Source organism: Anas acuta, chromosome 5 (assembly GCF_963932015.1).
Source record: "Anas acuta chromosome 5, bAnaAcu1.1, whole genome shotgun sequence".
NCBI lineage: Eukaryota > Metazoa > Chordata > Aves > Anseriformes > Anatidae > Anas > Anas acuta.
The window spans coordinates 30,440,135-30,468,085 of record NC_088983.1 but is presented as its reverse complement, the minus strand read 5'-3'; the positions used below and the strand labels follow the sequence as shown (position 1 = coordinate 30,468,085).

Below are 27,951 nucleotides of genomic sequence, written 5' to 3'. Positions count from 1 at the left end.
CCTCGCCCCCTCCCCGCTCCCCCCGCCCCCCTCCCTTGGCGCTGCCCCCACGCGTGTCCGCGCCCCCCCCCCCTCCCACCCTCCCCTACCCCCCCCTTTGGGTGCCGCACCCCGGGGTGCCGGGGCCGGGCGGGGCGGGCGCTGCCGCTGTCCCCGCCCCCGGGGCTCGCCCGCCGCTTCCTGCGGGCACGGCCGGGACGGGGCGGCGGCGGCGGAGCGCGGGGGGTGAGTGCGCGGGGAGGGGGTCCCCGTGGGGAGGGGGGTGGGGGGGGGGGAGTTTTGGGGTGCCCCGGGCACGCGGTGCTCGGGTTTGGGGCTTTTGGGGTCTTGGGGTGCTCGCCCAGTGGGGATGCGGTGCCTGGGTTCCGGGCTGGGGGTGCCTGTGGGGATGGGGGCTGGGGGTCCGTGGGGTGCCCAGCACCAGGGGTCCTCGTGGGGTTGGGGTCTGTGGGTGCAGGGGGTGCCTGGAGCCGTGGGTGCCCATAGGGATGGGGGTTGGGGGTCCTACACGCTTTGAGTCCCTGTAGGGGTAGGGGTTGTGGACCCCACGGTGCTGTGGGGTGGGAGCTGTGGGGTCCCGTGGGGCTGGGGGTCGTGGGGTGCCCGGAGCTGTGGGTCTGACAGGGGAGGGATCTGCGGGTCCCCGTGGGGCTGGGGGTGACGGGGAGTCCCGTGGGGACGGGGCCCCGCTGTGCCGCCCCGCCGGTGCCCCGCGTCTGTGGGGCCGCCGGAATCCTGGAAAAAGCCTGGAAATGGTGAAAGCGCCTGCCCTTATATGGCTCCGGCGGGATCTCCCGCCTCCGGCCGGCCACAGGCCTGGGAACGCGCCGTGGGCCGTGCCCGGCTCCCACGCAGGATTTTCCCCCTGCCTCAGTTTCCCCCTCCCGGCGGCCACCTTTGGGATCCGGCATTTCGGGGCCCGGCGGGGGACACCCGGCTCAGCCCCGTGGGTTGCGGGGTGCAGCCCCCGCTCGGGTCGGGGTTAATCTCGGCGCTGAGGCTTTGGCGGCACCGGGAGGGGGGGGGGGGCAGGATAACCCCCCCATGACGCTGGCCCCGCGCCCTAATCCCGGTGCTGAGCGGATTAGGGCGGCCGGGGGCGGGCGATGGTGGCCGTGGGGCTGGGAGCCACAGCGGTGTGGGGCAGCCGGGGGGGTATTTTGGGAGCTTGGGGGGCCCCGAATCCCAAATCTCCCTCGAGCGACGGGTGCCCCGCGGCCATGCGAGCTGCCCCGGTGGGGTGCGGGGGGCACGGTGCTGGGTTTTGGGGAGCTCCCCGTCTGCCCATGGAGGGCGGCGGCGGCAGGATGCGGCCATGCGGCACGGCGGGCGCGGGAGGAGTCGGAGGGAACCGGCTGGACTGGTTCAGGTCCCGTTTCCCCCCCCCTATACCGCTACCGGGAACGGGAACAGGGGGGTCCAGGTGGCCCCGGCACCGCCACCGGCACGTGGCCCGGCTCAAGGTCGCCCGCCGCCCGCCGGCACCGTCCTTCCGCCGGGAGCCACGGCCCTCGCCGTCTGGGCACACTTCCTGCCCCGGTGCCACCTCGGTGACCCGGCACCGAGCTCTCCGCCGAGGTGCCCTACGGCTCACCAGGTCACCCCGGGGTCTCCGCTCGCCCCCAGCCCCCGGGGATGCCGGTGCCCGCCTGCCCGCAGCGCCCTGCCCTCGGCGAGGTGCCGGCGGCTCCCACCCGCGGCATGGAGGAGGAGGAGGAGGAGGAGGCGGCGTGCGACGGCGAGGAGCCCTGGCTGGCCAACAGCAACAACAACGCGGCCCCGGGGGGGCGGCCGGGGGCGCGGGGCGTGCGCCCCCCGGGCCAGGAGCCCTCGTACCTGCAGCGCGTGCTGCTGGAGATCGTGGAGTCGGAGCGCACCTACGCCCGTGACCTACGTGGCATCGTGGAGGTGGGGGCACCGCGGGGATGTGGTGGTGGTGGGGATGGGGATGGAGGGGGTCTCAGGCCCTCGGGTGGCGCTGAGCAGCGGCTGCATGGGCGCACAGGGCTACCTGGGGAAGATCATCGATGCCGAGGAGCCGCCGCTGCGGCCGGAGCAGGTCAGCGCGCTTTTTGGGAACATCGAGGACATCTACGAGCTCAGCAGGTGAGTGGCACACGTGGTGGCACCGTCCCCTCCCCGTGATGTGGTGGTGGGGGGGGGCTCCGGTTAACCCCCCCGCCCGTCCCTTGCACCCAGCAACCTGCTGCAGAGCCTGGAGAGCTGCGCCTGCGACCCGGTGGCCGTGGCCGTCTGCTTCGTGACGCGGGTACGGGGACGCGGCGCCGGGGCAGGGGGGGGGCACGCGGTGGGGGCCGTGCCGGGCTCTCACCGTGCCCCCCCCCCACTATTCACAGAGCCAGGAGTTTGACATCTACACGCAGTACTGCAACAACTACCCCAAGTGAGCGGGCGCCGTGGGGCTGGGCATTACGGGGAGCTATGGGGCTGGGCGCCGTGGGGCTGAGCACCCCCTGGTGCTGTGTCCCCCCCCCCCTCTCCAACTCCTCCCCAGCTCGGTGGCGGCGCTGAGCGAGTGCATGAGGAGCAAGCAGCAGGCACGCTTCTTCCGCGAGTGCCAGGAGCAGATGCGGCACGCGCTGCCGCTGGGCGCCTACCTGCTGAAACCCGTCCAGAGGATCCTCAAGTACCACCTGCTGCTCCAGGTGAGCCGGCACAGCATGGCACGGCGCGGCACGGCACGGCACGGGTACCCAGCGTGGTTGGGACCGCGTGGCACAGCGTGGGGCACGGCACGGGTACCCGGCACGGCAGGGTGGGAGCTGCCAGCGCGGGCACTCGGCGCGGCGCGGTGCGGCTCGGTGCCACGGCGTGCGCCCCTGTGCCCGCAGGAGATCGCCAAGCACTTCGAGCGCAAATCGGGGGACGACTACGAGGTGGTGGTGGAGGCCATCGACACCATGACCTGCGTGGCTTGGTACATCAACGACATGAAGCGCAAGCACGAGCACGCCATCCGCCAGCAGGTGGGCCACGGGGAAAGGGGCACGGCGCACGGCGGGGGTGGCGAGGCCGGCTAAGGGCTGCGGTGACGCCGCTGTCCCCGTGTCCCCGGCAGGAGATCCAGTCGCTGCTGCTGCAGTGGAAGGGGCCGGACCTGACCAGCTACGGGGAGCTGGTGCTGGAGGGCACCTTCCGCGTGCAGCGGGCGCGCAGCGAGCGCGCCGTCTTCCTCTTCGACAAGCTGCTCCTCATCACCAAGCGCCGCGGGGACCACTACGTCTACAAGAGCCACATCCTGGTGGGTGCTCGCCCCGCTGGCAGGGAGGGAGGTGGGGAGGTGGGGAGGGGGTTTTGGGGTTGAGGGGGGCACCGCGGGGCTGACGGCGTCTCCGCGCAGTGCTCCTCGCTGATGCTGATCGAGAGCACGCGGGACTCGCTCTGCTTCAGCGTGGCGCACTACAAGCACATCAAGCAGCAGTACGGCCTGCAGGTAGGGTGCTGTGGGGTTTGGGGGGGCACGGGGGACCCCCGCCCGCGCCCACCACCACCCCACCACCACCCCCAGGCCAAGAGCGTGGAGGAGAAGCGCGTCTGGACCCACCACATCAAGCGGCTCATCCTGGAGAACCACCACGCCATCGTCCCCCAGAAGGTGAGGACACCCCGGTGTTGTCCCCCTGCCTTTCTTAATTTTATTTTTGGGTGTGGGGGAGGCAGGGGGGGTGACACCCCCTTGGGGACACCGCCTCTCACCGCCTCTCTCTGCGCCAGGCCAAGGAAGCCATCCTGGAGATGGACTTGTTCCGTGAGTGCCCCCACCCCTCCACCCCCATCCTATGTCCCTGCACCCCCACCCCACGTCCCTGTGCTCCCATCCCACGTCCCTGCGCCCCCTTGTCACCCCCCTGTGCCCCCTTTTTACCCCCCTGTGCCCACAGACCCCCCGCGCCTGCCCCGCTACAGCCCCGAGCGCCTGCACCGGAGCCGCTCCTGCCAGCCTCTGGACCAGCCGCGCCACGGCCGCCGGCAGTCGGGTGAGCCCCCCCCCGGTGACACCGTGTCCCCCCCATGGGGACGGTGCCGTGCTGACGCCTGTGTCCCCCCCCCACGCCGCCCCGCAGAGCCCTTCGAGCGCCGCGACCGCGCCGAGACGCTGCCGGACCGGCTGCAGGGGCACGCGGGGCGCCGGCAGTCGGGTGCGGATGGGGATTGGGGTTGGGGTGTATTTTTTTTTGGGGGGGAGGGGGGGTTGGGGGCACGGGGATGATGCCACCGCCCTGCTGTGACATCCCCGTGTGTCCCCCCGCAGAGCCCACCAAGCAGATCCTGCGGCAGCTGGGTGAGCACGGTGAGCGGCTGGGGGTGACGTCAGGAGGGGGGGGCAATTTTGGGGTGCTGCCCCCCCCCCCCCAAAGCTCACCTCTGCTCTTCTTCCTCCCCCCACACACACGGCTGGCAGGGCTTAAGGTAAGGCCAGGGCATGGGGTGGTGTGGGGCTGACCCCTGTGAAGGTGCTGAGCCCTCGTGTCCCCCCCCAGCACGCAGGCAGTGAGGGGACCCTCCTGGAGGCGGGGGAGCCCCCACAGCCCCCCAGGGCCTGGGCTGCAGCTGGGGGCGTCGTGGAGGAGGAGGAGGAGGAAGAGGAGGAGGAAGAGGAGGCTTTGGGCAAGGACAGCCAGGAGGAGCAGGATGGGCACGGGGACAAGGACGGGGACGTGGCGGAGGAGCCCCAGGAGGAGCAGGTACCCGCACCGGACCCCCACCCCTTCCCCTGCTCCCTGCGGCACCCCGCATCACCTGTGGGGCACCCCAAAAGCGCCGTGGGGCACCGCACACCCCTCAGCTTCTGCTGTGCTGAGAGAGCGGGGGCACGGCCCCCCAAACTTTGCTCTTGCCAGGGGACCCCGGCAGGGAGCTGCGAGTGGCACCACGAGGTCGCTGCCACCCCGGTGTCACCGGTGTCCCCACTGCGCACCGGGGAGCTCGGCGAGGGGACGGAGACCCCCGCGCCCCCCTCCCCATCGGGGACCCCCCCGCCGGGGCTGCCTGACGGGGAGGGCGACCCCGAGCAGCACCCGGATACGGAGGTGGGCACCGGGGAGGACCCGCGGGCGTTGAGCAGCGAGGAAGAGGAGGAGGAGGAGGAGGAAGGCCACGGGGAGGACAGCATCCTGCCCCCCTCGGTGCTGGACCAGGCCAGCGTCATCGCCGAGCGCTTCGGCAGCAGCCTGTCGCGCCGCGGCAGCCTGGCGCTGGAGGGGCGCAGCGGCAGCACCCTCAGCCTCGACGGGCCCCCCCCGGAAAGCGGGGCGCCCCGCAGCCCCCCGCCGTCCCCAGAACCCCCCCCTCCCACCCCCCGGCGCCGCTCGCTCCTCTCCACCCAGGACCTGCTGCTGCTGCGCAAGATCCGGAGCTACTACGACAACGCCGAGCACCAGGACGCCGGCTTCAGCATCAAGCGCCGCGAGAGCCTCTCCTACATCCCCAAGGGGCTGGTGAGGACCTCGGTCTCCAGAATCAACAGCTGGCCCCCCCCGGAGCCAGCGAGCCCCAAAACACCCCCGGAACCAGCGAGCCCCAAAACGCCTCTGGAACCAGTGAGTCCCAAAACGCCTCCGGAGCCGCTGAGCCCCAAAACGCCTCCGGAGCCGGTGCTGGCGGTGGATGGAGCACCCCCTGCGCGCCAGGAGAACGGGCTGCAGCCCCCCGCCGAGCCGCTGCTCATCGTGGAGGAGGGCGACGTTGGTGCCGGGGACCCCCCGGGGGTGCTGGCACTTGGGAGCCCCCCCGGGCGCCCTGCCACCAGGGTGTACCAGCTGGCCCGCCAGTACAGCCTGCGCATCAAGAGCCGCCGCCGCCGCGCCGGCCTGCCGCTGGGGGACAGTGCCACCCACACCAGCACCCCAGGTGGGACACTTTGGGATCGGGGGGACCACGGGCACCGTCACCTTGCCACCACCCCACTCTCACCCCTCTCTTTTTTCCCCCAGGTTTGCCCAAGCCGCCCGTGTCCCCAGGGGACTCCGTCACCCCCACGGTGTCCGGTGCCCCCCGCAGCCCGCCCAGCCCTGGCGGTGGCGGCACCGAGCCCTTCTCCTGGCCAGACGTGCGGGAGCTGCGTGCCCGTTTCGGCGCCCCGCGGCCTCCACCGGTGACCCGCAGCCGCTCAGCACCCGAGGGGCCGGGGCGTGGGGGGCGTCCGGCGGCCAAGGAGCGGGGCGGGGGCCGCAGCCGCAGCGCTGAGGCGGGCGTGGGGACCCCCGACCCATGGCGCAGTGCTGGTGGCGGTGGTGGCCACCATCACCACCACCAGCAGCAGCCTGGGGGGCTGTGGGTGACGGCACAGGCACCCCTGGGCCCCGGGGGGCAGCGGGTGGTGGTGCTGGAGAGGCTGCCCCCCCCTGCTGCCACCGAGCCCCCCACCTACGTGCAGATCCGCTCGCCCACCACCCGCGAGAAGATCTGCCTGAAGGCGGTGGTGGAGCGCTGCAAAGCCTACCAGGCATCCGAGGAGTACCGGCGGCGCTGCCCTCCCGGGCAGGGCGAGCCCCCCGAGCCCCCCCGGCACGGCCTCGTCAGGGACCTGCGGCAGAAGTTTCAGACCCTCGACGCCGCCAGCTAGGGGGGGCAGCTGGGAGATGGGGCGCCCTGTGGATCCCCAGGAGATGGGGCACCCCGGGGACCACCAGGAGAAGGGACACCCCCCATGGACCACCAGGAGATGGGGCACCGTGTGGACTACTGAGGGATGGGGCACCCCATAAATCCCCGGGAGATGGGACACCCCATGGACCACCAGGAGATGTGGCACCCCATAAAACCCCAGGAGATGGGGCACCCCATGGATCCCCCGGAGATGGGGCACCCTGTGGACTACTGAGAGATGGGGAGGTGGATCCCCCAGCTCACCCAGGACAAGGGGCACCCCGTGGACTCACAGCTCACCTGAAAGAGCCCCCCAAGGCCCCCAAGGAGGTGGACACCCGATGGAGCCCAGCTTGCCCAGGAGATGGGGCACCCCCGGGCCACCAGGAGATGGGTAACTGGACCCCAAGAAGAAGGGGCACCCCGTGGACCACCAGGAGACGGGACTCCCCCTGGCTCCCACCCCGCCTGCCAGAAGGGCCCCCCCCCCAAGCGCACAGCCCCGGGCCCGCCTTGCTTTGACATCTTTATTACAAAAAAGAAAAACCCAAACCGAACCCGAATTTCCTCTCCGCCCACCCACCCGTGCGCTCCCCCCAGGGACGCTCGGTCCGGCTGTGGGGGTGCAGGGGGGGGGCCCCAGCAGCACCGGGACCCCCACCCGCAGCAAGGGGACAAGCGTGGAGGGGAGGGGGCGCGCTCTTTGGTTGGTGCCCGTGGGGCTGGGGGGGTGGGGGGACACACGCTGGTGGGGGGGCTTATGGCTTAGAAAAGGGGGCTGGGGGGGGGGCTGGGATGCGCCCGCATGGGGTGGGTGCACGTGCATGCATGCGGGGCCACGCGTGTGCATAGACGTGCGTGCACCGACACCGGGGTGCGTGCATGCCCTTCAGCATGGAGAGAGATGTATATATATAAATATAAACATATCTATATATATATATATATATATACACGCGTGCCGCGGTGTGGGTGCGGTGCTGCCCCCCCCCCCAAACCCCCCCTCTTCCCAATTTATTTCTTCTTGGGGAAGAAGCTGAAGCGCTTCTCCTTGTCCCGCCGGGGCGGGCCGGGCTCGGGGGGGGCGCGGGGTGGGGGCAGGCTGCGTGCCTTGGCCGGCAGGGTCTGGCAGGAGGTGATGGCCGCGTGCAGCCCCTGCAGCCACGTCTGCATCTCCTCCTGGGGGGGGGCACGGGGCGGTCGGCACCCCCTGGCCCCTGCCGGGTGCCCTATGTCTTGTCCCACGAGCACCAGACCCATGGTGGCCCCCTGGGTACCTCTGGCCACCCCGTGTCCCCTTGGGTGCCCTGCGTGCCTCTGGGCACCACTGCTCATCCTTTGTCCCGTGGGGCACCTCTGGCCACCCCCGTGGCTCCTGGCCACCCCTGGCTGCCCCAGTGTCCCCCTGGCCACCCTGCATCTCCCCAAGCATCAGCGGCCATCCCAACATCCCATGGCTGCCCGTGTCCCCACTGGGCACCTCTGGCCACCCCAACGTTCCCCTTGGGGACCTCTGGCCACCACCACTTTCCCTGGCCACCACCGTGGCCCCTGGTCACCTCCCTTCTCCCCAGAGCTCCACTGGCCATCCTTTGTCCCTTTGGGTACCTCTGGCCACCCCAACGTCCCCTGGCCACCCCCTGGCCCCCAGGGCACCCCTCACCTCATCCTTGCCGTGGAAGAGCCACTCGCTGCCGTTGCTGAGCCTGGGGTCAGAGCAGAGGGCGGTGAGACCCCCGCTGCCCCGCGCGGTGCCGTACCCATACCCGTGCCATGCTGCACCCACACCCTCTCCGTGCCGTGCTGCGCCGTACCCATGCTGTACGGCGCTGTACCCGGGCCGTACCTGAGCGTGAAGACGTGCTTCTTCTTCTTGTAGCCAGCGGCCACCTGGCAGCGTGCATCGCGCAGCCCCAGGGGCTCCTCGCCCTGGCAGGGCACCCCCAGCGCCCGGCTCTTGGCGTCCTTGAAGAAGGCGAGCTCGCCGCCCCGCAGCACGCAGTACCGCGTGCTCCATGACCTGCGGGCAGCCCCGTCACTGCCAGGCTGCCACCGTGCCCCCTGCCCGCTTGGGGTGGCCGCCACGCCGTGCCTACCTGTTGGATGCGCGCTTGGTGGCCGCCTCCAGGTCGTGCTTGCGGCCCAGGTAGCCCTCGAGCTGGACGCGGGCCGGCTGGGCGGGCAGCGTGGCCACCTCCTCCCGTGGCACCGTTGCCGGCTCCTCCTCGCCCTGGGCCGGCTGCCACGAAGCAACAGCCACGTCACAGCCCGTCCCCGTGGGTGTCACCCGCTGTCACCTCCCCGCTTCGCCAAGCCACATCCCCGGGGTGTCCTCCCCTCCCCTCTGTGCCACCCCTGGGCATGGTGGCACCGGTGGTGTCCCCCCGTAGGGACGCACAGAACCCAAGCACCGATGCCAGGAGCAGGCACCCCCGGTGCTCAGTGACAGCAGCGCTGCACAGGGAAACTGGTGGCCACTGGGAGCAGCTGTGGGGACCCCTGAATGTCCCCCAAACCAGGGCTCAGGGACAGTGGTGCATGGCAGATGGGATGCCCGGGGTGAGGCTTTGGGCAGGGTGCAGAGCGCGGTGATGCCACAGCCCCCTCATCCTTCGTGTGGGGACGGTCCCAGCCCCTTGGTGTTGGTGGCAGTGAGCCAGGGCCACGTGGAGCTTCTGCGGTGTGCCCCACCGAGGTGGGCAGGAGGAAGGAGGCTGTCCCCAAGCAGCCAGAAGGTGGCTGTGTCCCCAAGGAGGCAGGAAGAGGAAGATTGTGTCCCCAAGCTGGCAGAAAGCAGTCTTGTCCCCAAGCAGGCAGAGGGGGACCCTGTCCCCAAGGAGCTGGAAGATGCCCATGTCCCCGAGCAGCAGAAGTGATCTTGTCCCCCAGCAGAAAGTTGGGGATCCTCTCCCCAGAAAAGCGACCTTGTCCCCAAGGAGCCAGGAGATGTCCCCAAGCAGGCAGGAGAGACAGAAGGGGGTGCTGTGCCCGAGCACAGAACAACCAGAAAGCAAATCCTGTCCCCAGGCAGGCGGGAGGAGCGCAGAGGGGGGCAGCGAGCACGAGGTGATGATGCCAGAGGGGGGCAATACCCTGCGGGGTGACGACGTCCTGCAGGGTGACCCCCACGGGGTGGCGATGCCCCATAGGGTGACAATGCCTTGTAGGGTAGCGATGACAGCTCCAGAGGGTGGCAATGTCCCATAGGGTGGCGATGCCCCATAGGGTGGCGATGCCTTGCACGGTGACACCCCCAGGGGGTGATGGTGCACCACGGGGTGACGGTGCCTCGCAGGGTGACAACGCCTTGCAGATCAGCAATGTCCCTGGGGGTGACGATGCCCCTCGGAGTGATGACACCCCTCGGGGTGACGATGCCTTGCAGGGTGACATCCCCATGGGGGCAGCGATGCCCCCGAGGACACGAGCCAGAGAGCTGATACAGGCGCATCCGTCCATCCAGCAGCACCGTGTCCCCGTGTCCCCAAGGAGCCGGCTGTCCCCTCCGTGCTAGGACAGAGCCAGCTCCGCTCCCAGCGCTGGGACAGCCGGGTGCCAGGTGGTGGTGGCCATGCCGTGCGGTGTCCCTGTGACTTGCTGGTGTCTCCTGGGACAAACGCCGCTGGGGACCTTCCTGCTCCGGGGTGGCCAGCTCCGAATTTGCCCTGTGCCAGCCTCCACCATCCCCAGCCTCACCCCGGGGCTCCCAGCCGCCACGGGGGCACGCGCCGTGGCACAGGGGAAGGCGCTGCCCTTGGGCCCGCCCGTTTTTTTGGGGGTCATTCAACATTTATTCAACTCAGCGCGAGGAACAACACGAGGGGTCACGGCCGTCCCCGGTGTGGGACGGGAGGGAGAGCGAAGGGAACGGGGCCGGGAGCCATCGGCGCGGGCGCATCCAGGGGCAGTGGTCAGCGTGCTGGGGCCATGCAGGGGGGGACATTCCTGGTGCTGGGGAAGGAGAAAAGCTAAAAGCCAGAACTGACCGGTTGGAGCCCATCGGTGGTAGGCGGAGAGGTGTCCTGCGGCGTCACCCCCTTCCTCTTCTCATCCTCTTCCTCCGACCTAGGGGAGGGAGGCGCTCAGCATCCCAAAGGACGGAGGTGGGCATTGGGACACCCCCAAAATCCTCACTGGAGACAGCCCAGGGGGAAACTGCCTGCAGGTGGCCACCTGGGGACATGGTGCCCGCAGCCCTTACCCTGCCTCCAGCTCAGCATCCAGATCCAGCCGATATTCGGGAGCGGCGTCGTGCGTCACCTCCTCATCCCGCAGCGTCCGCCCGCCCAGGAGCTCCAGCTGCCAGGGAAGGGGATGCAGGTGTTGGGGGGGACACCCAGCCGCGTCCCCCCACCACCACCCACGGGGCCACCCGAGCTTTTCCTCACCGTGGTCAGCTTCCTCAGGGCGGCGATGCGTTCCTCCCAGGTGGCCGTGGACTTCTCGAAGGCTTCGTGCCGCTTGAGCAGCTTCTCCACCCCGTCCACCGTCTGCCCGTAGTCGCTGCTGGCCAGGTAGGGCTCCTGTGCCACCAGCCACGACTCGGCCACCGAGGCGTCCCTGGAGAACTGGCACACCTCCAGCACTGCGGGCAGCAGGGGCAGAGCGCTCAGCAGCCGTCTGGGGGGGTCCCACCAGCCCCAGACACCCCCCCTGCTCCCCAACTGGGCTGAGGTCAACTGCATGAAGTTCAACAAGGCCAAGTGCCGGGTCCTGCACCTGGGGTTGTTAGACAACCTTTACCGAAAGGGTTGTTAGGCACTGGAACAGGCTGCCCAGGGAAGTGGTTGAGTCACCATCCCTGGAAGTCTTCAAAAGACGTTTAGATGTAGAGCTTAGGGATATGGTTTAGTGGGGACTGTTAGTGTTAGGTTAGAGGTTGGACTCGATGATCTTGAGGTCTCTTCCAACCTAGAAATTCTGTGATTCTGTGAACCCGGCCATCACCACACTTACGCAGCCGCAGCCGGTCCCAGCGCTGCTGCCACAGCTCCATCATGGCCTTCCTCTTGTCCAGCAGCTCCATCAGCTTTGCCTTGATCTGCAAAGGGCGGCTGTCACCGGGGGGGGGTCCATCCCCGCTGCCCACCCTCCCCTTCCATCCAGGGGCTGTCCCCACCTCGGGTGACTCCTGGTGCTTGCGCTGCAGCAGCTTCTTGCCCAGCTCAATGCAGGTGGTGAAGCTCTTACTGCGCGCGTCTATCTCAGCGTGGATGCCCTGGTGGTACTTCATGAGCAGCTCCACCGACGAGACGTCCCTGGGGGCAAGGAGGGGACGAGCGGAGACGTGGGGGGCTCAGCACCATGCCGGTGCGCAGAGGCACGGCGCCCCAACCCTTCCACTCCTACCTGGGCTTCTCCTGCGTCTGGATCTGCCTCGTGGTGCTCTCCATCCAGGAGAGGAGGTCGCGCGCCATGCTGAAGAAGCGGAACTTGTCGGCCGTGTCCACCAGGCGCGCCCGGCGCCCGCTGCACGCCTCCAGCAGCGCCCGCAGCGCCCGCGCCACCTCCTGCTCCAGCTGCTGGATGCTGGCCGCCTTCTCGCCGGCGTAGGCGGTCTGCAGCCGCGCCGCCGCCTCCCGAAACTGCTGCACCTGCGTCTCCAGCAGCTGGAGGTCGCGCTCGAAGGCGCTGTGCATGCGGTGGAAAGCCTCCACCGAGCCCGAGTCGTCGCCCAGGTCCTGGGGCAGCTCCTGGTGGCGGTCAGCGATGAGGGCCAGCAGCTCGGCGCCGTCGTAGAAGTACTTGTGCAGGTCGTAGGAGGCGGCCAGCAGCTGCATGCGGGTGTCGATGAGCTCCAGGAGGTCGGCCCAGCTCTCGTTCAGCCCGTCCTTCCACTCGGCCATGGTGGCGGCCTCGGTGTGCCCCGCGTCGATGAGGTCCTCGATGGCCAGGTTGACCCGGTCCACGCGCTCCTGCCCCACGCTGCCCGTTTCCCGCGCAAACTCCCGAAACTTCTCACGCAGCAGCTGGGGTGGGGAGGAAGAGACAGGGTCACGCCACCCAAAAAACACCCCAACATCACCATCACCATCAGGCCCGTGCCGGCGGGCTCACCGTGACGTGGTCCAGGTCCTGCCCCAGCTCCTGGGAGGAGGCGACCACGTCGCGCTCGGCGATCCAGTGCTCCAGGTCCTCCACCTCGCGCTTCAGCTGGAAGAGGTGGCACATGTTCTCCAGGCGCCGCCGGCGCTCCTCGGCCGCCTCCTTCAGCCCCGCGTAGTGCTTGTCCACCTGGCCCTGCAGCCGGATGATCTGCTCCCTGCGCGGCCCCGGGCACACAGACACCCCGGTTCGTACCCAAACCCGACGGTTTTGCCATGCCTCGGGTTGGGACACGCACGGTGGCACTTACCCCTCGGGGTGGCCGGCGGAGAGCAGCTGCTGCGCCCTCCCCGCCAGCTCCTTGATGGTTTGGCCGTAGTCCTCGATGGAGCGCTGCTGCCGCACGTGTCTCTTCAGCATCACCAACCCACTTTCCTCATCCTGCAGCAGGGACAGCACCACCAAACATCAGCGCTAAATTGAGGTTGGGGTCTAGCCCCAGTGCCCACCCTGCAAGGGCATCCTGCCTCCCCCGTTGCAGCAGGGAGCAGCGGTGGGATCAGCATGGCGTGGTGTGCAATGGCATGGGGCAGTGCGTGATGGTGTGAGGTAGGATGGTGGGGAACGGCATGGCACAGGGTGCCGTGGTGCACCAAGAGGTGGCATCGTAAAGGCACAGCGTTGGGTGCCATGACATGGGATGGATTGTATGGCAGAGCGTGGCACGGCAAGGGATGATTTGGATGGCATGGGATGGCGTGTAATGGCATGGGATGGCACAGCAGGACACAGCACAGAGGCCCCGAGAGAGACACGGGCACACGACGTGGGGCCGCCCTCACCTTCGGCTTCTCCTCATCCCCCATGAAGAGCTCCTGCTCGCTGACCCACGCCTCGGCCTCGCCGGCATCCATGTAGTACTGCTGGGCCTCGCCGGCCTCCTGCAGCCTCCGCTGCCGCGCGGCCACCTCCTCCCGCAGAGCCTCCCACTGCACCCTCAGCTCCTGCGCACGCTCTGCCAGCTCCGGGCACGGTCCTTCGGCCGCTGCCTCGCCGCGTGCCAGCACCTCGGCCAGCCGGGGGGCATGGCCCTGCAGCTCCTTCTGCAGGGTCTGCCGCGGGGCCATGCGGTCAGGACGGGGGGAGGCGGCACCCGGCACCCCCAGGTGGGGCGGTGGGTGCTGCTGTGGCACGGACTCACCTCGTTCCTCTTGGCCAGGCGCTGCACACTCTGCAGGTCGGTGCCGTGGTCTGTTGACCTGGCCCGTGGCATCCTCTCCTGCACCCACAGCTGCAGGCGACAGCACCCGCTGAGTGCCCCATGCCCCCTGGCACCGCAGCCCCCGCTGCCACTGCCACCGCGGTGCTCACCTTCTCGTCCTCCAGGTCACGTGCCAGCTGGTACATGGCCTTGGAGGTCTCCAGCTCCCTCCTCCTCCTCCCCAGTGGCTCCAGCAGCTCGAGGAAGCGCTGCTGGAGCCTCTGCTCCTGCCCATCAGGCTCCGGCGCAGCCCCGGCGAGTGGGGCCGCCAGCTCTGCCAGCTCCTCCTGCCGCGCTCCCACTTGCTCCTCCAGCCGCTGGAGGGGGAGAGCCGTCAGGACCCAACCACACCGCCCACAACACCCTTTTAGGATGCTCCCCAACCGCACGCCCGCTGCTCACCATCAGCCTCTTGAGCATCAGGTTGGCACTGGTGAGGTCCTCGGCCCGCTCGGCGGCGCGCAGCTCGCCCTCCGCCTGCCCCAGCCAGCGCTCCAGGTCGCCGTAGCTCTGGGCGCACAGCTCGGCGCGGTTGGCCTCGAAGAGCTGCCGGCCCTTCTCCTCGGCGGCGGCGTGCAGCCCATCCCACAGCGCCCGCAGCTCGCCCAGGCGCTGTCCCACCACGGCGCTGTACTGCGGCTTGCGGCTCGCCAGCTCCGTCCCCTCCTGCGGCACGGCGGCGTGGTCAGCAGCGGCCACGTCCCCACACCGGGGGCTGGCCGTCCTGCCTCGCCGGGACCCACCTCTTCGACCTTCTCCATCCATCCCCGGTTGGCCGCCAGCTCGGCCATGAACGCCTGGTGCTTCTGCCACTTGCCGTGGAGACCACGGGCTTCCCCATAGGATGCGTCCTGCGCCGTCAGCATCTTCTCCTCCATCCAGGTGGTGAGCTGTGGGAGAGGGTGTCACGGCTCGGCCCTGGGGGAACCCCACAGTGCCACTGGCTGTGCTGCTCGCCTACCTCTCGGCAGCTCTGCAGGAAGCTCTGCAGCTCGTGGTTGTCCTGCAGCAAGCCTGCCGCCTCCTGAGCCTTGGCCACGATCGCCTGGTGCCTGGTGGGGGGACAGGCGGCGTCACCCCACTGCCACCACACCGCGGTGCCCACGGGGCCCCTTGCCCAGCTCACCGCTCCTGGAGGGCCTTGCACTTCTCGGTGATCTTCTCAGAGAAGATGTTGCCCTCGGCCACCAGCTTGGTGCCGTTGGCCACCACGCTGGGGACCTTCTCAGCGCTGCTCTCCATGCTGGCATGGAAGTCCTCGAAGCGGCGCAGGGCAGCCACCGAGCCCTCCAGCGTGGTGGGCAGCTCCAGGTGGGCCAGCGTGTACTCCTGTGGGGCACGGGGGCTCAGCACCTTTTTTGGGAGGCTACCAGCCCTCTCCTACCATGGGGATGGGTGCTGTGCCACGCACAGCACCACCACGCCCCAGGTCCTCTCCCCCACCGGTGGCCACGTCCGCACACCCACCTGGTTGGTGAGGAGGATCTCCGCCTGCTTGGCGTCTCGCAGGAACTCCTGGAAGCCCAGGCACTGGGCGAGGAAGCGCTGCCGGGCGTCCCACATCTTGTGCAGGGCCCCCCAGCCCGCCTCCACGCCCCGCAGCCGCTCCCGCAGCTGCTCGTACTCGGGGTCCTCCTGGCCCCTCGTCACCCGCTCGCCCGCCTCCACCAGCGCCTCGAAGGCGGCCGCGTGCCCCTCGGCGTCCTGGCGGGCAGCCTCGTGCCGCTGCAGCAGCTCCTCCGCCTCGGCCACCGACACCGGCACCTCCTCGGTGGCCACCACGGCTTTCTGCGCCCTGAAGAGCCACGCTTGGAAGTCATCCAGGTCCTGCAGGAAGCTCTGCAGCTGCCCGACTTCCCCCAGCGTGGCCGCCCGGTCCCGCAGGGCACCCTGCAGCCCGTCCATGGCATCCTGAGCCGCCGCCAGCCTCCCCGCCACGTCCTCGGCCAGTTCAGGGCGCTCCTCGGCCAGGCGGGCAGCCTGGGGGTGCAGGGCGGCCAGGCGGCTCTTGGTGGCTGCCAGCTCACGCTCGATGCCGTAGAGCTTGCGCTGGGTGGCCAGGACGCCGGCCAGGTCGCGGCCGAGGTCCCGCGTGGACTCTACCACCCGCGTCTTGCCCAGCAGCCAGGAGCGGGTCTCCTCGCACTCCAGCTGGTAGTTGAGCAGGCTGAGCGCCGAGCCCACCGCCGCGCGCCGCCGGGACACCAGCTCCCGAAAACGGCCCCACCTGCACGGCCACGGGGGTCAGGGCGGGGGGCGTGCCGGAGCACAGCCCCCCCGCCACTCGGGGACGTACCTCTCATTGAGCTGCTGCTGGCACTGCCGCACCTGGGGGCTGCGTGGGTGCCCGCTCTCCAGGAGACCGTCGGCCGCGCGGTTGACGGCGTCGATTTGGGGAGCCACGCCGGCCATCTCCTGCTCCAGCCCGTCCAGCCTGCGGGGTGTCCGGGCTGAGAACGGGCCAGACCTCGCGGCAACGGGCTGAGAACGGGCCAGAGCTCACGGCACCGGGTGGTGGCACCTCCCTACCTGTGCTGCACCAAGTCCAGGTCCTCCAGCGCGGCGGGCACCTCCAGCTTCTCCAGCCACCGCTCCTTGGAGGCCATCCAGAGATGGCAGGCTTCGCTCTCCCCGAAAACAGTGTAGAGGTCCAGGGCATCCTGCAGCCGGCGGCCGCGCAGCTCGGCCAGCCCGACCACCTCGGCGTGCAGCGCCCGCAGCGCCGCCAGCCGGCTCTGCGCCTCGGGGCCAGCCTGCAGCTCCGGGGGGAAGCCCTCTGCTTGGTGGCCCAAGCGCTCCAGGAGCTGCCGGGTGGCCACCAGCTCCTCCAGCAGCTCCTGGTGCTCCCGCAGCAGCGCCTGGGTTCGGGCTTCATCGTGGCCCAGCTCCTCGCTGGCCGCTCGCCGCCGGGCATCCGCCAGCACCTCCGCCAGCTCCTCAGCCTCTGCCTGGAACTGGAAGAAGCCCTCGGCGTCCCGCAGCCCCCGCCGGCGGAAAGCCACCAGCTCCTGCAGCTGGCCCCAGAGCGCCCGGACAGCGGCTGCCCGGTCCCGCAGCAGCCCAGCCTCACGCCCCGCATCTGCCAGCCGCTTGGCTGCCATCAGCGCCCGCTCCAGCCGGGCACCCCGGGCCTCCAGCTCGGCCTCCAGGGCAGCATGGCGGCGCTGCAGCAGCAGCACGCCCGCCAGGTCCTTGCCGTAGTCCAGCGCCGAGCAGATCTGCTCCTGCTCCTTGATCCAGTCCTCCGCCTCATCCAGCTCCCGCAGGCACTGCCAGAGCGCCCGGGACTGCTCCAGCAGGGCTTTGCGCCTCGCCGCCAGCGCCTGCAGCTCCCGCCGGCACATATCCAGGTGGCTCACGCGGTCCCGGATCACTTTGGGGTCGCAGGGGCGGTAGCCTGGCCGGGGAGACACAAGGGAGGGCATCAGAGGGGTCCTGGGATGTGTTGTGGCTTCCTGGAGTGACCCTACCCTTGGAGCGATCCTGCTTTTGGAGAGCCTTGAAGCAGCACTGCCCTTGGAACAACCCAACCCTTGGAGATCTCTGGGGTACCCAACCCTGGAGTGGCTCTACCTTTGCAGACACTTGGAGCCTCCAATTCCTTGGAAGCCCTTGGAGTGACCCTACCCTTGTAGCAACCCCATCCTTGGAGACCTTTGGAGATCCCCAACCGCTGGAGTGCCCCAAGGCCCCCAGAGACCCCTGAAGCACCCAACCCTTGGAGCAACCCTACCCTTAGAGTGACTTATCTTTGGGAACCATTGGAGACCCCAACCCCTGGAGTGCCCCCAACCCCTTGGAGATCCCCTGGAGCACCCAACCCCTGGAGCACCCCTGGCCCCTTGGAGCAGCACACCTACCCTCAGCATCGGCGAAGCGGAGGGCAGCAGCGCTGACAGCCCGCACCTTCTCCATCTGCAGGGCCATGTCACCTTCCAGCAGCCGGTGGGTCTCCAGCAGCTCCTCCACCTCCAGGAGGTGCTTCCCAGATTCAGGTGATGCCAACTGTGCCTGCGGGGATGGACACATCTCCTGGGCGTTGCATTCATAACGTGGTGACGGTGGCCACATCGTCCCTCTCCAGCACCCAAACACCCCATAACGATCTTCTGCCTCCCCAAGAAGTCCCGCTGTCCCCCTGCCTGGTGGGACCAAAGCACCCAACCCATGGTGGCATCAGCCCACAGTGATGCCAAACCTCCTGCATCCACTCACCTTGACCTCGTCCATCCAGTCGATGCTGTGCAGCATCTCCTGGAAGAGGTGCTGCAGGGTGAGGTTCATCTCCAGGCGCTGACGCCGGGCACGCAGCAGCTCCTGCAGCTGCTCCCAGAGCCGCAGGATGTTGTCCTTGCGCCCCTTGATGCGCTTGATGTCGTGGTAGCCCTCTGCCTCCAGCTCCTTCGCCACCGCCTCGATGGCCTGCACCCGCTCCTTGTAGGCGGCTGTGTCCGTCTCGATGGCCTCGTGCTTCTTCTTGGCCGCCTCCACCGCCGGCAGGTCCTGTCCGAAGTTTTCCTGCCGGGAGCAAAGCTGGTGGTGAGGCAACTTTGGGGTGTCCCCGTCCCCGCGGTGGGTGCCCCACAGCCCACCTGTGCCACCAGCTGCTGGTTCTCGCTCAGCCAGGCCTCCCGCATGGACGCCTTCAGGTCAAAGCGCCGTGCCAGCTGCTCCAGCTTCTCCTGCCGGATGAGCTCGTTGCGCAGCGCCAGCTCCCGCTCGTGCTCCGCTCTCTCCAGCTGCTCCCACGCCTGGCAAAAGGCAGCGCCGGATGGGGTAGGACCCGTGTGCCGCGTCCCACCGGCACCATCTCGCTCTGCTGGTGAACCCCAATGTGCTCCACGGGTGGGGGAGCATTGATGGAGAACCCCAACCTGCCCTGGGACGGGATGGACCCAACTGGCCCCGAGACAGACCCAACTGGCCCCAAGACAGACCCAACTGGCCCCAAGATGGACCCAAATGGCCCCAAGATGGACCCAACTGGCCCCAAGACGGACCCAACTGGCCCCAAGACGGACCCAACCGACCCCAAAATGAATCCAACTTGCCCCAAGATGGACCCAAACTGCCCCAAGATGGACCCAACCTGACTCAGAGTCCCAAATGCCCTAGGATGGACCCCAGATGCCCCAAGACCTGAATTCCCTCAGGATGGACCCAACCTCCCCAAGACGGACCCAACTTGTCCCAGGACAACCCAAGGGGAAAAAACCCTGTGGTACTGGTGGAAAAACTGCCCCCAATGCCCCCGGGTGCCCCAGGAGCAGCCACATGTCTCCCCGTGGGGCACAGCTGGAGGGTCCCCGTACCCGGTTGATGTCGCAGACCAGGCGCCCCTCATGCGGGGTGTAGACGCGCTGGTTGTTGGCTCGCATCCGCGACTGGATGGTGAAGAGCAGCACCTCCAGGTTGCCCTTCTCCTGAAACCTGACCCGCAGAGAGCTCAGCCCGGGGCACCCATGGGCGCTCACTGCGGGTGGGGGGCTGAGGGGACGCTTACTTAGGGGGCTTCTCCACCGTGCGGTAGGTGCTGAAGGCTTGCAGCTGGTGCTGCACCCCGGCCAGCGAGTTGGCAAAGTTGCGGCTGTTGAGGGAGACGATGGTCTGCTCGATCCAGGTGAGCAGGTCGGAGGCCAGCCCCCCGTAGCCCTCGATCATCCGCTCTGTCTCCTTGGCGTGCTCAATGACCTGCGGCGGGGCTGGTGGTGAGAGCGGGGCACCCCGGCAGCTCCCCCAGCCCCGACATCGTCCTCACCTTGCCCAGCCGCCTGCCCTTCACCTCCAGCTTCTTCATCTCGGAGAAGTAGTGGTAGAAGGCCACCACGTAGGTGATGATGGACTTCTCGTCAGGGTTCTCCGTGAACACATCTGCAAGCGTGAGAGAGGTGTCAGCCCTGACCCAGCCGCTGCAGCACCCCGGGGTGCCACCCATGTCCCCGTAGGACACCTCTGTCCTTCCATGGGCACATCCCAGGGGGGAAAACTGAGGCAGGGGGTTGGCAGCAGCCTCACCTTCGGGGTCGAGGAGTGGGGTGATGCCCAGGTGCCGCTCTGCCACGCTGAACGCGTGCTCCAGGTTGTGCCGGGCGTTGGACTTGGTCAGGGTTTTGAACTCGAACAGCTCTGGCCTGGGGACAGAGGAGGACACGGGACACGGTGGCACCGCCGTGCCACCACTGCCCCAGTGCCGGCCACCGTGCCACATACCTGTGCTTGTGGATGAGGGCGTTGAAGGCCAGCCCGTCCTTCCAGCTGGAGGTGAAGTTGGTGATGTTCACGTGGGGGTAGCTGCAATGGGGACACCTCACCGTCAGCTTCTGTGCATCCCCAGACCCCGGGGCAGGGGGTGAGGGTCCCACAAACCTACCCCGCCGTCTTCATCTGGCACCAGAGCAGCAGCGCGTCCCGGGGGGAGCGCGTCTCCGGGCCCTCCTTCATCTCCTTGATGACATCCTGGATCTGAGGGACAGAAGGACAGCCTGAGTTATCAGAGGACAGCGGTGGAGGACGGCTTCTGTTTGGGTGCTGAGCCCATGGGTGCTGCCCAGCTCACCTGGAAGCGCAGGATGATGGTCCAGATGAGGCCGAGGATGAGGCGGTGGTTGCCGTCCACGATGTCGTGGGAGCCCATGTTCTCCAGGTGCACCTGCTTCTCCTTCAGGAACTGCAGCGCCTTGTCCACGTTCTCCAGGCAGTGGATCCGCATCCGGCCCTTGGTGGGCTTGGGCTGGGGCATGACAGCGCTCAGCACCCTGCCCTCACCCCAAGGCACCCCCTGCCCTGCCCAGGGACACCCCGCCACCATCCCCACCCCAGCCTGATGCCAGCCACGGTGGGGCAGCGCACGGCACGGCCGGAGGGGACTCGTACCAGCATCTCTTTGGACAGCACCTCCAGCAGCTTGATGAGCATCCGCCCGTCCCGGAGGTCCAGGTAGAGGTCTGAGATGCGGCAGGTGACGCAAGCCAGGTGCAAGTTCACCCACTTGGTGAAGGTTTTCTTCTGCACCGCCTCCCGCTCGTCTGCAACGACAGCAGGCACGGTGGCACCGGGAACAACCCCACGCCACGCGCCGGTGGGGACCACGGGGACCCCAAAAACCATCCCCGCACCTGCCAGGGCTTTGATGCGGGAGCGCTCGAAGAGGCGTGCGGAGCTGTTGTCGTTGTCCAGCTCATCGTCAGAGGCGTCCCAGAGGCTGTAGGAATGCGACTGCTGCACCTCCATGTGGTCGTAGTCGTTCTCCGAGGTCATGGTCCCGGCGTCCCGCGGCCGGGCGGCCGTCGGCTGTGAGGAAGGGGCTGCTGTAGGGTGGTGGGGACACGGGCACGGGCATTGCCGCCCCGCCACGCGCTGGGATTTGTGGCTAAGACCTGCTGGTTAATCGGCTCAATGGGATTTAGCGCCGTGCCCCAGGTGTTTCGGGGCACGGAGGTGCCGCGCACTCGAGGAGCCCCCAGTTGTTGTCACCCTTTGGTGGCTCACGCTGCTGTGTCCCCGTGTGGGTGCCTGGTGTCCCCATGGACACCCCCCAAAAGACACGGGGGCTGCGGGCACCCGCCCCACGCCTGCGCCGAGAGGGGCTTCGTGGGGAGAGCTGGCAACAGCTGCCAGCGGGGGGGGGCCGGGAGGGGACACCCGCCCCCGGGGACATTTGAGACGCAGATAGGACTAGGATGGGCCGGTATCTAAAAATGCCTGCCAGCAGCTGCCGGGAAGGCGGGGGGGCTGCGCGGCCTCCCTGGGGCCCCCGAAGGGTGCAGGGAGGCAGGCTGAGGGCTGCCACCTCCAGCACTCGCTTGGACCCCCCCTTCTCCCAACAGCACCCCTCCAAAATCCTGGCACCCTCCTTGCTCTATAGGGTGCGCCCAGCCGGGCACCCCAGCGCCTGAGCAGCCCCCCCAGGGTGACCCCTCCAAACCTGGAGCCTGTGGGGACGCACAGGGACACTGGGGAGCACAGGGGTGACCCCCAGGGCTGCAGGGGGGGAAAACACCCGTATGTGGCTGGGGGGCCGTTATCGGGGGCCGGCAGGGCTGGGCGCTTTCTCTGCACCCTAATCTCGGCGGCGCAGGCAGGAGTTTGGCTCGGGAGCAGGCATGAACACAAGAGTGTGCAAGGGCATGCCAGAGCGTGCGCACGCGAGCAAGGGCATGCCAGAGTGTGCAAGAGCAAGCACGTGCTAGCAGGGACGTGCAAGAGCACGCCAGAGCGTGTAAGAGCGTGCAAGAGGGCACACGCGTGAGCACGGGCACGCAAGAGCACGCAGATGCGAGCAAGGACATGCAGAAACTTGCCAAGGCATTCAAGAGCGTGCACACGAGTGCAAGGACATGCAAGAGTGTGCAAGAGCATGCACGTGCGAGCAGGTGCACGCGAGGTTGCTTGTGAGCACATGCAGGGCAAGGCAAGCGTGTGCAGGAGGAGCACATGGGGGTGTGTGAGAGCGGGGCACGCAGCCCCCCGCACTGCACCCCCGGCACCCCTTGGCTCTGTGCCGATCATAGAAAAAAAAAAAAACGCAACCATGAGGAACCCCAAATTTTGGGAACCCCCTGGAAGTGCGGGTGTGCCGAGCTGTGCCGGGTCTCGGTGCCTGCAACAACAGCGGGGAGCGAGCATCCTCCTCCTCCTCCGAGCCTCCGGCGGGGCCCTGGGCGAGCCAACACCGCGCGTTGGCGACGCGGGCGCTCGCCGAGCCTTTAAATCTCCCTCTGCAGCACCAGCGCCGCCGGGAGAACAACGGCGCCCGGCAGGGGCCCCCCGGCGGCTGCTCCACGCGGGGGTTTGGGTCCCAGCACCGCGACCCCGGCGGCGAGCCCCCAGCCCGCGGGCTGCACCCCGCTGCCTTCCCCGGCCGCGGCTCGGCGCCGTGAATCAGCACTTCCCGGCCGGGGGCTGGCACCGAGCCGCCGCCGCCGCCGAGGTCCCCCCGCCGTGCCCGGGGTCCGCGGGGAATGCGGGGGTCCCGCCGCGCTCCCAGCCCCTTCCCCGCTCGCCCGGGCTGCGCGCAAGTGCCACCAGCGGCGCAGGAGCGGGCACCATCCACCGGAGCGCAGCGCCCCAAGAAAAATCCCTTGGGGTGCCGTGGTGCTGACTCTCAGCATCACCCCGGCTGCTTCGTTTTCCCCAGCTTCATTTTCCCAAAGCAGGCGTGTTTTGTGTTTTTCTTTCTTTTTTTTTTTTTCCCCTTTCTCGCCCCGCTGCCAACAGAGGGACGGCCCCGCAGCCACCGGCAGCACCGCGGGCGTGCGCCCAGGGCCGGGAGCAGATGGCCCGGCACGGCACGGCTCCGCCGGACCTCCGTGCCCAACGCTGGCCCCACAACGGGGCCAAGCAGGAGAGCCGGGCTGCCCAGGGCTGCCCAGGGCTGGGCTGGATGTCACCGGCACCGCCACCGCCACCGTCCCCGTCCCAGCCCGGCTGTCCGGTGTCACCGAGCCATGCCGCCGTGGCACACACACGTGCTGAGACGCCGCACGCATTTCTGGCTATAAATAGGCCTGGGCTCAGCCCCGCTCCTGCCCCCGGGCGGGGGGCACCCGAACCCCCCAAAATCTCCATGCAAGGCCCCGAAAGCACCCGGGAACGTGGCACGCACGGGGCTGCTGTGCCGGACACCCCGGCAGCGCTCACCCACAACCATCAGTTATTGTCTCACCAAAGCTGTGATATTTCCCCAAAACACGCGGGACCCTCCCCAGGCACCCCAAATTTTCCCCCCCACCCCAGCGCCACAGCCGGGGGGAGCAGCGTGGGCACCGGGCACCCCCGGAGCATCCTCCCCGCCAAGGGCACCCAAACTCTTCTTGGGACCCAAATTCCCACAGGGTGACAGCGTGGGCCAGGGTCACCGTGTCACCGCCGCGTGTCCCCCTTCCCAAATCCCCCCCCCAGCACGTCCCACTCCCGCTGCGCACCCCCCACGGGTGACCCCCCTTCCCCATGCATGCCCCCCCAAAAAAATCCCACAGCGGGAGCAGCCCTGGGGAGGTGGGGGGGGGACGCACGGGAGGTGGCGGCCACCCCGGAGGGGGGGTGGCAGCGGGTCCCCGCGTGTCCCCGCTGCCTGCCGGGGGGGGACCGCGTCCCGCTGCTCGGGGGGGGGAGGCGCTCACCTGCGCGGGGCGGCGGCGGGAGGGCGAGCGGCGGCGGCGGCGGCGGGCCGGGAGCGGAGCGGGGTGGGGGCAGCGGAGCCGCCGCTATAAATAACATTATCGGGACATTCCTTGGGCTCCAGCTGATAGCCCGCTGTCCGCCCCCCCCCGGGAGGGCCAGGCGGAGGCGGGCGGGCGGGGACGGGCCGCCCGCCCCGCAATGCAGCACAGCGACCCCCCCGGCCGCCGCCGCCACCGGCACCGGCACCGGCACCTGGCGGCGCGGGGCGGCGCAGCGCAGCGCCACGGACCCGCCGGCAGCGGGGGGACCCCCCAATAGGGCTGGGTGACCCCCCCCCCCCGGTTAGCACCGGGTGCCCCCCCCCCCGTCCCCCCGGGTGGCTCGAGGTAGCCCTGGGCGCCCCCAGCCGGCTTGGGGTGCCCCCAAATAGTCCTGGTACACCCCCAGTTAGTCCTGGGTACCCCCCCCCATTAGTCCTGGTACCCCCCCCAATTAGTCCTGGGTACCCCGAGTTAGTCCTGGGTGCCCCCCCCGATTAGTTCTGGGTGCCCCCCAGTTAGTCCTGGGTACCCCCAATTACCCCTGCACCCCCCAATTAGTCCTGGTACCCCCCCCAGTTAGTCCTGGGTACCCCTAATTAGTCCTGGCTGCCCTTGCCCATAAGACCTGGTACCCCCCCCCAATTAATCCTGGTACCCTTCTCCAATTAGTCCTGGGTGCCCCCCCCCAGCTACCTCTCACTAGTCATGGGTACCCCCAAACAGACTGGATTGTCCCCAATTAATCCTGGGTACCCCCCCCAATTAGTCCTAGGTGCCTTCCAACAGTCCTGGGTGCCCCCCCCCAGTTAGACCTGGGGGGTGTCCCCCTATAACCCCCCCCAGGTACCTTACACTAGCCCTGGGCAACCCAGCTGGCTTGGGGTGCCCCCAAATACTCCTGGTACCCCCCCAGTTAGTCCTGGTATCTCCCCAATTAGTCCTGGGTACCCCTAATTAGTCCCATGTGCCCCCCCAGTTAGTCCTGGGTGCCCCCAAATAGTCCTGGTACCCCCCAATTAGTCCCGGATACCCCTAATTAGTCCTGTGTGCCCCCTCAGTTAGTCCTGGTGTCCTCCCAGTTAATCCTGGGTACCCCCAATTAGTCCTGGTACCCCCCAATTAGTCCTGGGTACCCCTAATTAATCCTGGCTGCTCCCCCCAATTAGTCCTGGCTCCCCCTAATTATCCCTGGTACGCCACTAATGAGCCCTGGGTGCCCCCAAATAGTCCTGGTCCCCCCCAATTAGTCCTGGGTACCCCCTAATTAACCCCGGGTGCCCCCCATTAACCCTGGGTGCCCCCCCAGGGCTGCGCTCCCCCTCCCCGCTACAGGGGGCGGGGCTACGATTGACCACGCCCCCTTCTGCCAAAGCCCCGCCCACTCGCCCTCATAACCCCGCCCACTCGCACCAAAGCCACGCCCACCGGTACAGGCCCCGCCCCCCTCGGCGGAAGTCTCGCGAGAGCGGCGGCGGCGGGCGGGATGTGCGGGGGCTGTGTGGGCACCGAGTTCCCCGAGCGGGTACAGTGGCGGGTGGAGGGGCTGAGGGGGAGGGGGGGCTGTGCGTTACGGGGTCGTTAAGGGACCGTTAAGGGACCGTTACGGACCGTTACCGGGCCTCTGGGTGCCTCCCCACAGGGCACCACCTGCCTGGAGGGCGGCTCCTTCCTGCTCAACTTCGTGGGCTGCGCGCAGTGCGGCCGCCGCGACCTGGTGCTGCTGGGCAACCGCGCCGCCGGCCTGAGGGGGGACGACGAGATCGTCACCTACGATCGTGTGGGGCCGGGGGGGGGGGCTGGGGGGTACTGGGGAGGGGTCCTGGGGGCATGGGGAGGGGGCTTGGGGGGTCCTGGTGCTCTTTGGGGGGGTATTGGGGGGTCCTGGTGCTCGGGGTATTTGGGGAGGGTCTTGTGCTTTAGGGGGGGGTGTTGGGGGCATCTGGTGCTCTTTGGAGGGGGTATTGGGGGGTCCTGGTGGTCCTTGGGGGGGTACTGGGAGGTCTAATGCCGTTTGGGGGATATTTAGGGGGGGGTCCTGGTATTCTGGGGGGGGTATTGGGGGGTCCTGATGCTCTGGGAGGTCATGGGAGGGGGTCCTGGTGCTTTTTGGAAGGGGTTATTGAGGGGTCCTGGTGCTCTGGGGGGTTATTTGGGGAGGGTCGTATGCTTTAGGGGGGTGTTGGAGGGTCCTGGTGCTCCTTGGGGGGGGTATTGGGGGTCCTGGTGCTTTTTGGGGGGGGTTATTGGGGTGTCCTGGTGCTCCTTGGGGGGGGTTATTGGGGGCTCCTGGTGCTCTGGGGGGTTATTTGGGGAGGGTTGTATACTTTAGGAGGGTTGTTGGGGGCATCTGGTGCTCCTTGGGGGTGGTATTGGGGGTGATCCTGGTATTCTGAGGGGGGTATTGGTGGGTCCTGATGCTCTGGGAGGTCATGGGAGGGGGTCCTGGTGCTTTTTGGAAGGGGTTATTGAGGGGTCCTGGTGCTCTGGGGGGTTATTTGGGGAGGGTCTTGTGCTTTAGGGGGGTGTTGGGAGGTCCTGGTGCTCTGGGTGGTTATGGGGTATCTGGTGTTCTGGGAGGTTATTGGGGGGGGTGTCTTGTGCTTTGAGGGGATATTGGGGTGCATCTGGTGTTCTGGGGGGTCATGGGGGGGTCCTGGTGCTCTGGAGGAATAATCTGGGGGGGGGGGTCCTGGTGTTGTGAGGGTCTGGGGGTGGGTTGTGCTTGGGGACCCACCCTGGGGACTGGGGGGGGGGGCAGGGGGGTGTCAGCCCTTCGGGTGGGGGCTTGGCCCCACAGGGGCTGTGGGGTGAGGCTGGGGGTTCCCAGGGACAGCGGTGCCAGGGCTGGGCACGTCCCCTGAGCTGCTCCCCCCCCCGCAGACCTGTGCAAGAACTGCCACCACCTGATCGCGCGCCACGAGTACACCTTCAGCGTGGTGGATGACTACCAGGTACGGCCCCACGGGGGTCCCCATCCTCACGGGGGTCCCCAGCAGCCTCTCCCCGGGCTCCAGAGGCGCCCTGAGCCCTGCTGCTGCCCCTCCTGCCCCAGCAGCCGCAGGAGGGAGCTGCGCAGCTTCGGAGGCGAGCGCCTCGAGGGCAGCTCGGGAGCTTGGCAGGAGCAGGAAACAGGAGCCTCGGGCTCACCGCGGCGCTTCCCAGCCCTCCTCCCTGGCACATTTCCCATTCGGCTGCTTAAACGCTGGAAAATGGGCTCCGGGGAAATGGGGTCCCAGGGGGGATGAAACTCAATCCGCCGCGGTCCGATTGCAATCGGGGGATCGGGTGCCGGCCCCGGCTCCAGCTCGGGTTTCCCCAGCGGTGTTGAGGAGTCGGGGAGGGTCCGAGCAGCCTGAGAGCCCCCCGCGGCCGTGTCCCGCTGCAGGAGTACACCATGCTGTGCCTGCTGTGCGGCCGGGCCGAGGACTCCATCAGCATCCTGCCCGACGACCCCCGCCAGATGACCCCGCTCTTCTGAAGCCCGTGGAGCTGTGGGACCGCGCTGCTGGTGCTGGGGGGCCTCGTTCCTGCTCCTGTTCAATCCTCCAGCCTGGATGTGGGTGCTGCGTCCTCTGCTCCAGCCCTGTGCTGCGCCTCCTCCTGAGTCCCCCCTTGCACTGAAGAAAGGGAGGGGGCCCAGAAACCCACCCCGAAATGGCTCAGGGTGGCACAGCCACCTCGTCCCATCCCAAAGGGGTCTGTGTGGGCAATAAATGTGAGTGTGTAACAGCTCGGTGCTGCAGGCTGGGGAGCTTTGGGATCGTTCCCCATGCGTGGATGGGGACAGAAAGGGGTGGGGGTGATTTTCAGCCCCCTGAGCCCCTCCAGCAAAGGGAGCTGGGGATGGAACAACCTTTTTTCCCTTCCCACTAC

At 68.4% G+C, this 27,951-nt stretch overlaps 3 protein-coding genes across 8 annotated transcripts; 2 read left to right on the top strand and 1 right to left on the bottom strand.

Moving 5' to 3' along the window:
* Nucleotides 1-107: 107 nt before the first annotated feature.
* PLEKHG3 (pleckstrin homology and RhoGEF domain containing G3) lies at nucleotides 108-7,161 on the top strand. Of its 5 annotated transcripts, none has more exons than XM_068685453.1 (17): nucleotides 108-225; nucleotides 1,627-1,908; nucleotides 2,006-2,106; nucleotides 2,200-2,269; nucleotides 2,358-2,404; nucleotides 2,516-2,666; nucleotides 2,853-2,987; nucleotides 3,080-3,262; nucleotides 3,362-3,454; nucleotides 3,530-3,616; nucleotides 3,736-3,769; nucleotides 3,903-3,998; nucleotides 4,086-4,160; nucleotides 4,274-4,331; nucleotides 4,514-4,706; nucleotides 4,863-5,871; nucleotides 5,955-7,161. In XM_068685453.1, the coding sequence occupies exons 2-17, from the start codon at nucleotides 1,636-1,638 to the stop codon at nucleotides 6,584-6,586; spliced, it is 3,237 nt and encodes a 1,078-aa protein (XP_068541554.1). In that variant the 5' UTR covers nucleotides 108-225; nucleotides 1,627-1,635; the 3' UTR covers nucleotides 6,587-7,161. The 5 variants fall into 5 exon arrangements, with proteins under 5 accessions (XP_068541554.1, XP_068541552.1, XP_068541555.1 ...); XM_068685451.1 differs by having other exon boundaries at nucleotides 4,274-4,431; nucleotides 4,503-4,706; XM_068685454.1 differs by lacking the exon at nucleotides 4,086-4,160.
* SPTB (spectrin beta, erythrocytic) lies at nucleotides 7,122-24,205 on the bottom strand. 2 transcript variants are annotated; one of them, XM_068685448.1, is made up of 35 exons: nucleotides 24,037-24,205; nucleotides 21,031-21,205; nucleotides 20,789-20,940; nucleotides 20,472-20,645; nucleotides 20,286-20,377; nucleotides 20,126-20,206; nucleotides 19,931-20,046; nucleotides 19,674-19,786; nucleotides 19,419-19,606; nucleotides 19,228-19,345; nucleotides 18,508-18,666; nucleotides 18,131-18,433; nucleotides 17,776-17,926; nucleotides 16,445-17,312; nucleotides 16,212-16,349; nucleotides 15,383-16,142; nucleotides 15,042-15,244; nucleotides 14,877-14,967; nucleotides 14,659-14,805; nucleotides 14,318-14,581; nucleotides 14,026-14,232; nucleotides 13,856-13,945; nucleotides 13,497-13,766; nucleotides 12,965-13,095; nucleotides 12,667-12,871; nucleotides 11,959-12,578; nucleotides 11,729-11,867; nucleotides 11,566-11,650; nucleotides 10,998-11,194; nucleotides 10,811-10,908; nucleotides 10,596-10,674; nucleotides 8,706-8,848; nucleotides 8,456-8,629; nucleotides 8,273-8,315; nucleotides 7,122-7,788 (listed from the first exon to the last, which is right to left on the bottom strand). In XM_068685448.1, the coding sequence occupies exons 2-35, from the start codon at nucleotides 21,170-21,172 to the stop codon at nucleotides 7,624-7,626; spliced, it is 6,906 nt and encodes a 2,301-aa protein (XP_068541549.1). In that variant the 5' UTR covers nucleotides 21,173-21,205; nucleotides 24,037-24,205; the 3' UTR covers nucleotides 7,122-7,623. The 2 variants fall into 2 exon arrangements, with proteins under 2 accessions (XP_068541549.1, XP_068541548.1); XM_068685447.1 differs by lacking the exons at nucleotides 7,122-7,788; nucleotides 8,273-8,315; nucleotides 8,456-8,629; nucleotides 8,706-8,848 and adding an exon at nucleotides 9,200-10,243.
* A 1,293-nt stretch (nucleotides 24,206-25,498) lies between these two features.
* CHURC1 (churchill domain containing 1) lies at nucleotides 25,499-27,807 on the top strand. The gene is made up of 4 exons (XM_068685588.1): nucleotides 25,499-25,600; nucleotides 25,718-25,853; nucleotides 26,959-27,029; nucleotides 27,464-27,807. The coding sequence occupies exons 1-4, from the start codon at nucleotides 25,562-25,564 to the stop codon at nucleotides 27,554-27,556; spliced, it is 339 nt and encodes a 112-aa protein (XP_068541689.1). The 5' UTR covers nucleotides 25,499-25,561; the 3' UTR covers nucleotides 27,557-27,807.
* The last annotated feature ends 144 nt before the right edge of the window (nucleotides 27,808-27,951 follow it).

What these genes read in the sequence shown, in the direction of transcription:
- PLEKHG3 (XM_068685451.1), top strand. Translation starts at nt 1,636, where the DNA reads ATGCCGGTGCCCGCCTGCCCGCAGCGCCCTGCCCTCGGCGAGGTGCCG. An exon ending in ACGCCATCGTCCCCCAGAAG is followed by an intron (nt 3,617 to 3,735) that starts GTGAGGACACCC and finishes TCTCTGCGCCAG; the next exon opens with GCCAAGGAAGCCATCCTGGA. An exon ending in CCTGGAGATGGACTTGTTCC is followed by an intron (nt 3,770 to 3,902) that starts GTGAGTGCCCCC and finishes CTGTGCCCACAG; the next exon opens with ACCCCCCGCGCCTGCCCCGC.
- CHURC1 (XM_068685588.1), top strand. Translation starts at nt 25,562, where the DNA reads ATGTGCGGGGGCTGTGTGGGCACCGAGTTCCCCGAGCGG. An exon ending in GCACCGAGTTCCCCGAGCGG is followed by an intron (nt 25,601 to 25,717) that starts GTACAGTGGCGG and finishes GCCTCCCCACAG; the next exon opens with GGCACCACCTGCCTGGAGGG. An exon ending in GCGTGGTGGATGACTACCAG is followed by an intron (nt 27,030 to 27,463) that starts GTACGGCCCCAC and finishes GTCCCGCTGCAG; the next exon opens with GAGTACACCATGCTGTGCCT.
- SPTB (XM_068685447.1), bottom strand. Translation starts at nt 21,172, where the DNA reads ATGACCTCGGAGAACGACTACGACCACATGGAGGTGCAGCAGTCGCAT. An exon ending in TGCTGTCCAAAGAGATGCTG is followed by an intron (nt 20,646 to 20,788) that starts GTACGAGTCCCC and finishes GTCATGCCCCAG; the next exon opens with CCCAAGCCCACCAAGGGCCG. An exon ending in GCCCTCATCCACAAGCACAG is followed by an intron (nt 20,047 to 20,125) that starts GTATGTGGCACG and finishes CTCTGTCCCCAG; the next exon opens with GCCAGAGCTGTTCGAGTTCA.